Source organism: Vulpes lagopus, chromosome 14, assembly GCF_018345385.1.
Source record: "Vulpes lagopus strain Blue_001 chromosome 14, ASM1834538v1, whole genome shotgun sequence".
In the NCBI taxonomy this organism is placed as follows: domain Eukaryota; kingdom Metazoa; phylum Chordata; class Mammalia; order Carnivora; family Canidae; genus Vulpes; species Vulpes lagopus.
Genome location: NC_054837.1, coordinates 29,519,178 through 29,526,005, shown reverse-complemented (window position 1 = coordinate 29,526,005; position 6,828 = coordinate 29,519,178). Strand labels below are relative to the sequence as shown.

The 6,828-nt window shown below is 45.4% G+C and overlaps 1 protein-coding gene across 1 annotated transcript; it reads left to right on the top strand.

The window, feature by feature from the left end:
* Positions 1 to 883: 883 nt before the first annotated feature.
* On the top strand, positions 884 to 2,649 carry IL31 (interleukin 31). Its single transcript, XM_041728535.1, has 2 exons — positions 884 to 973; positions 2,338 to 2,649. The coding sequence occupies exons 1-2, from the start codon at positions 884 to 886 to the stop codon at positions 2,647 to 2,649; spliced, it is 402 nt and encodes a 133-aa protein (XP_041584469.1).
* The last annotated feature ends 4,179 nt before the right edge of the window (positions 2,650 to 6,828 follow it).

Genomic DNA, 6,828 nt, shown 5'->3' with positions numbered 1-6,828 from the left:
GGGTGGCTCAGCGGTTTAGCGCCTGCCTTTGGCCCAGGGTGTGATCCTGGAGATCCGGGATCGAGTCCCACGTCAGGCTCCCTGCATGGAGCCTGCTTCGGCCTCTGCCTCTCTCTCTCTTTCTTTCCCTCTTTCTCTCTCTCTCTGTGTCTCATGAATAAATAAAATATTTAGAAAAAAAAAAAAGAAAGAAAACCTCATGCCAGCCTGACACCTACACACACTCACTGTGACCCTCCCCAGAAATTCCCTGTGGGGCACTGGCCCTCAGCTCCTGTAAATTTCCTGTTCTTGAGGAGTTATGCCTGTCAAGTCTGGGCTTCAGAATTTTTTCTACTCAGATCAACAAGCTTTTTCCCAGAAGAAATAGCAAAGATTTGTGCATCTTCCTGTGTGTGTCTGCACTGAGTCAGGCATCTGCCCACCTAGAGGGTAACCTCAGCGCTTCCTTCCAGCCCTGCTTTCGCCTAACCTTTGGCCGCAGAATTTTGAGTGTTTTCTGGAGAAAAGCTGAGCAATGATTTTGCCATGGGCGGGACATTGATCATTCTTTTTCCTCTCAGCTGGCCCTTTATATATCTCCTGAAGACCATGGCGAGCACGTCTGGCTCTAGAAGCTGTTGCTGAAACGGGCTTTGTGTGCTCCCTCACCATGCTCTCCCACACAGGTATTACCGTGTCCTGCTGCCTGTTTCATGGGCCTGGTCTTGTCTCATCAGATAGAGGGCAAGGCTGGAGGGGTTCAGCCAGCAGTGGTTACAGCTGGGCTGGGCAGAGGTGGTCTGTCTGGTCACTTGCCTCACAGTATCATTTTCTTTCTCCAGGACCATCCAGGTTTGCCCTGTTCCTGCTCTGCTCTATGGAAACCTTGCTGTCCTCCCATATGGCACCCACCCATCAGCTACCACCAAGTGATGTACGAAAAATCATCTTGGAATTACAGCCCTTGTCGAGGGGACTTTTGGAAGACTATGTAAGTGCTCTACAGATTTCTTTTCCAAGCCATTTCTTTAAAATGCCTTCCATTGCCCCCAGAAGAAGCCAACTCTTTTTAGACCTGAAGCTAGGGCTGTGGATACACCAGGAAGGGAAGGGAAACAACGAGACAGGCTACAATGGACATTTTGTGAGAGTTGGAGGCAGAGATTAGCCCAGACAGCCTGAAGTTCAACTTCTAATGTACTATAGGATCTGCTTTAGCAGGTCTGCTCACCTCTAACATATTTGGTTCACAGTAATACTACGTGGATTTTCCTGCCTCTAGCACATCCCTAGAGATGGGCTGTCTTGCCTGATCATTTAGGAGCCTGTTAGGGAGCAACGTATGTCAACTTAAGCTGTCAGTGAGGTTTCCAGGAATTCAGGACACTAAAATCCTCACATGGGTCACGTCTCTCTTACTGCAGAGAAGGGCAGTTAACAAATTGGGTGTCTGTTTGCAAGCTACTTAATTGTTTAATTAGGACCCAGTCTACTTCTAAGCTGAGGCTCTTCTGAGCCTGACTCCATTGGGAGGAAAGTTTGAGGCTGAACAAACTCTCACTTTCTTAGAGTTGTGATCAAGACAGAATATCTTAGACTGTTTTGATTAAACAAACAAATCAAAAACTGGAAACACCTCATGAAATTGGCCTTGCCCTTCTCTTCTACCTTGATGTTGAAACCTTAGCCTTGGTTTTTATAGACACCTAGTTACCAGCCAAGCTGACTAGGTCGTTCAGGCTGGTGAGGTGTTACTAGCACTTCAGGTGAACCCAAAAGCTCTTAGTCCTTGGGAAGAGGGACAGGAGAGTGTATGGTCTGGAGTTTGGAAAAACTCTCCCTGCCATCTTGGAGGCCTTTCCAGATATGCAAATACTCCCTCAATGAGCTTGAGATACATTGGCTTTAACACAGAGAGCAAGAAGCAGGATGGAAACCCAGATGCTCTCCTAGTCCCCAGCTCTGAGTCCCTGATCAGCTAAGAGAAGAGTCCAGGGGGCTGTTAAGGCCTTGGCCAGATGGGTAGGGGAGGCAGGCTGAAGCAGTGGTTATTCGCATAATCTTTGGGATGGCTGTTGACATGGGTTTGAATTTCAGGTCTGCCACCTGATCTTGGGCCAGCTCCGCAAACCAACGGAGCTTTAGTTTCTTCTGGGAAGGAAAATAGCAATGATCACAGTCTCTCAGGGTTGGGGCACCCATTACAACCAGGGGGATTGTAATGGGTGCCACAGTTGGCAGCAGGAAGTGCCCCCCAGCCCATCACAGAGGGAGCTTTCAGACGCTAGTGTTGGGGCTTCTAGCTGTTACTACAAACCAAATGCTCACCTGTTTCTCCTCCTCATTCCACAGCAGAAGAAAGAGACAGGGGTGCCAGAATCCAACCGTACCTTGCTGCCGTGTCTCACCTCTGATTCCCAACCACCACGCCTCAACAGCTCAGCCATCTTGCCTTATTTCAGGGCAATCAGACCATTATCAGATAAGAACATTATTGATAAAATCATAGAACAGCTTGACAAACTCAAATTTCAACATGAACCAGAAACAGAAATTTCTGTGCCTGCAGATACTTTTGAATGTAAAAGCTTCATCTTGACGATTTTACAGCAGTTCTCAGCGTGCCTGGAAAGTGTGTTTAAGTCACTAAACTCTGGACCTCAGTAGATCATTCAAGGCTATCTGGTCGAACCTATTTCTTTTGTAATGGTGGACATATATGAAGCCTTGAGAAAACATGACTGGCAGCTAACTCTGCTGTGAGTTGTCAAGTAAATTATTCCAGTGAATAATCTTAATGAATTCCCGGATGGGCTGGTCTTGGGAGGACTGAGGTATAAATATGTGAATTAACTTCGAAAAAGACTTCAGGTTATGTCATTGTTATCACTCTTGATATTTATTAGTATGTTTTTCCTCTGTAGACTTAAATCTTATCCTCATCATGCCTCTGTGAAGGCAGGAGGAGGCACCTATGTTAATTTATTGGTTTTATTGTATTGAGAGTTGTTTAATGCTCCTTGAAGGAGCCCTCAGGAATTATTTAATAAATTATATTGAATTCTTCTCATAATCTGTTTTGGATTTTGTGAGGGGGTTAAAATTAGTGGCCGAGAATCCAGACTAGGTGGTGTTGTGGCTGAGGAAACATGGGACATGCTGTGGAAGTTGAGATCATTTCTGTCACTGGTACTTCTCCCCATTGGGTAGGTTCAGTAGCAAATAATAGTAATTCCAGCAGCTGCAACCATTTATCAAGCATTTTCTTTATGCCAGGCGACATAAGTACCATTACTGTTCTCCTTTTATAGGTGGGGAAATGGAGGCAAGGAGTCATTTTAGCCATTTGCCCAAGGCCACACAGTTATTCAGACTCAAGCTTGCTCTTCACCACTCTGTCCAGCCTTTGTCCCTCTCTGGGCAGTGACTGGGTCTTAGGAGTACTTAATGAATGGCATGCCTGGTACAGAGCAATCCCTCAAGTGTCTTCTGCATGGTTCCACACTGGATTCCGGGTGCCTCTGCTCCTGCAAAGTTCTGTTCCATCATTGCATCCATGATTTCTTCAGAGCCAAGGCCAAAGATTTTATCATTTGAATACACATTGAGTCCAAAGTTGTGCATGGTTCTTTGAGATTATCTCAAAGAGTAATGGTTCTCAGAACGTGATCTCTGGACCAGCAGCGTCAGTATCACCTGGCAATGTGTTAGATGTGCACATCCATGCCCCCCCCCCACCTCACACTTACTGGATCAGACACTTTGGAGGTGCAGCCAGTGATCTGGGTTTTAACTAAATCTCCAGGTGATTGATATGCACTCTCAAGCCTGGGAACCACTGATATTCTAAGTTGACCAACACCTTCGTCTTCATCTTATTTAGAGGGAAACTGAGGCCCAAAGAGACAGTATGATTTGCCTCAGTTCTCATAGCAGGGGAGATGAGGCTAGGACTCAGAGCCATTGAATTCTCAGTCTTAGTCTTGTGGGGTTTTCTCCTCCAGCCCCACAGGTTCTTAAGCTTCCACATCCTATAGCCTTCAATGATAGCATATGGGGCAAACTTTCCAAAAAATGTCCGCTGTGGTGGTCATCTATCACTCTTTTTGACTGTCCTATATTGGAAAACATTTACTATTATCAGAAAAATTACCCCCAAACTGGGAAATAAGGCAAAAAAGATGACCATGTGTCTTTCTCAAGAGTAAAACAAATTGGGATACCTGGGTGGCTCAGCGATTAAGGGTCTGTCTTTGGCTCAGGGCATAATCCTGGAGTCCTAGGATTGAGTCCCACATCAGGCTCCCTGCATGGAGCCTGCTTCTCGCTCTGCCTATGTTTCTGCCTCTCTCTCTCTTGTCTCTCATGGACAAATAAATACAATCTTTTTTTTTTCAGTTTTATTTATTTACGATAGTCACAGAGAGAGAGAGAGAGAGAGAGAGAGGCAGAGACACAGGCAGAGGGAGAAGCAGGCTCCATGCACCAGGAGCCCGATGTGGGATTCGATCCCAGGTCTCCAGGATCGCGCCCTGGGCCAAAGGCAGGCGCCAAACCGCTGCGCCACCCAGGGATCCCTACAATCTTTAAAAAACAAAAACAAATGTTTAAAAAAAGAGTAAAACAAATCTCCACTAGTTTGTAGCGATATAAATAAATAAATGAAGGACAAGGGACAAATGTTCCTTACAGAATTCTGATTAAAACATAGAAGGAGGGATCCCTGGGTGGCGCAGCGGTTTGGCGCCTGCCTTTGGCCCAGGGCGCGATCCTGGAGACCCGGGATCGAATCCCACGTCGGGCTCCCGGTGCATGGAGCCTGCTTCTCCCTCTGCCTGTGTCTCTGCCTCTCTCTCTCTCTGTGACTGTCATAAATAAAAAATAAATAAATAAATAAAAATCAAATTATTTAAAAAATAAAATAAAATAAAACATAGAAGGAATGAGGGAAATAGAAAATCACCATTAGAATGCCTCAAAGAGCATGCAACTAAAAAAAAAAAAAAGAGCATGCAACTCAATGTCGGGGTTCTAAGTTTGGCCCCAGGTTGGGTATAAAGATAACTTAAAAATAAAATCTGAGGAGTGCCTGGGGCTCAGTCGGTGAAGCATCTGCCTTCGGTGCTTCAAGCATTTCAGCTCAGGTCATGATCTCAGGGTCCTGGGGTCAAGTCCTGTGTTGGGCTTCCTGCTCGGCAGGGAGCCTTCCTCTCCCTCTGCCTCTCCCTCTGCTGTGCTCTCTCTATTTCTCTCTCAAATAAATAAATAAAATCTTAAGAAAAATCTTTAAAAAGAAAGAAAGAACAACACATCAGTCCTCATTGCTGTAGGCAAGATCCACAGATGAAGGCTAAAATTCATGGGTGAACTGAGACGAAACGGGAAATTTGCATAGCGTCAAAGTATCTTCCCACAAATATTTACTAGTCATTTGGCAATTTTAATTTACGTCTATAAATTCTTTGATACTTTCCCTCCAGGAGGTGGAGGGGAACTCCCTTCCCTGTGACAGTGATCATAGACTAGATCTGTGACTTGCTTCTGAAGCACCAAGCACAGGACAAAACAGCCAGTGAACAGGGTGTCAACTGGCCCTGATGAGAAGGGCAGCTCCTCACCTCTGTGAGGCTCTTCTGTCACATCCATGCCCGGCCTCTTCCTGAGAAAGCACCAGACAAATCCAAATTGAGGGACATTCTCCAAAATCCCTGATCACAACTCTTCAAAAGTGTTAGGGTCAGGAAAATCAAGGGAACATGGAGAAACTGCCACGTGGGGACCAAAGAGACACAGGTGTTGAGTGTAATCTTGGAGGGGATCCTGATAAAGGATAGCAGTGAAAAAAACGGGTGAAGATTCAAATTAAGCCTATACTTGTGATAATGTCTTAGTTCTTTTTTTTTCTTTAAGATTTAATTTATTTATTCATGAGAGACACACAGAGAGAGAGAGAGACAGAGACACAGACACGGGCAGAGGGAGAAGCAGGCTCCACGCAGGGAGCCAGATGCGGAACTCGGTCCCGGGACTCCAGGATCACCCTGGGCTGAAGGCTGGCGCTAAACTGCTGAGCCACCCAGGGATCCCCCTAATGTCTTAGTTCTGATAAATGTACCTAATGGTGATGTAAGACATTCCCATTCAGGAGAAGCTGGGAGAAGGGTATATGAGAACTGTCTTATCTATTACTTTTCTGTACACCTAAATATATTTTAAAGTAAAACATTTTTAAAATTAAATTAAATTTAAAAAAAGATTTTATTTATTCATGAGAGACACAGAGAGAGAGGCAGATACATAGGCAGAGGGAGAAGCAGACTTCCTGTGGGGAACCTGATGCAGGACTTGATCCCAGGACCCCGGGATCATGACCTGAGCCAAAGGCAGATGCTCAACCACTGGCTGACCCAAGTGCCCCTCAAACATTTTTTTTTTAATCCAGTTCCTCAGGCCCACTAGCCACATTTTAGGTGTTCAAGAGCCACATGTGGTTAATGGCCCCTAACCTGGACAACAGGGACATAGAACATCTCCATGGCCACAGGAAGTTCTATTGGACAGCGCTGCTCTCAGGGGATGAAGCTTTGGCATGATTTCTCACGGATTAGGTCCCAGAGTCTGTGAATTTGTAGAGGCAATAGAAATTTGTAGAAATTTGAAGAAAATTGATAAGGTACAAATCATTCCTAGCTAGTAGAGAAGTAATGCCAGGGGTGATGGTTTTGTTGACCATGAGGCCAGTTGAACAGCAACCTTATCTTTCTGTTTCAGCACTGATCTTCCTCGCTGATGATAGACAGATGAGAGAGAGACATGACTTTCTTCTGTCCTTTGAACCAGCTGTGC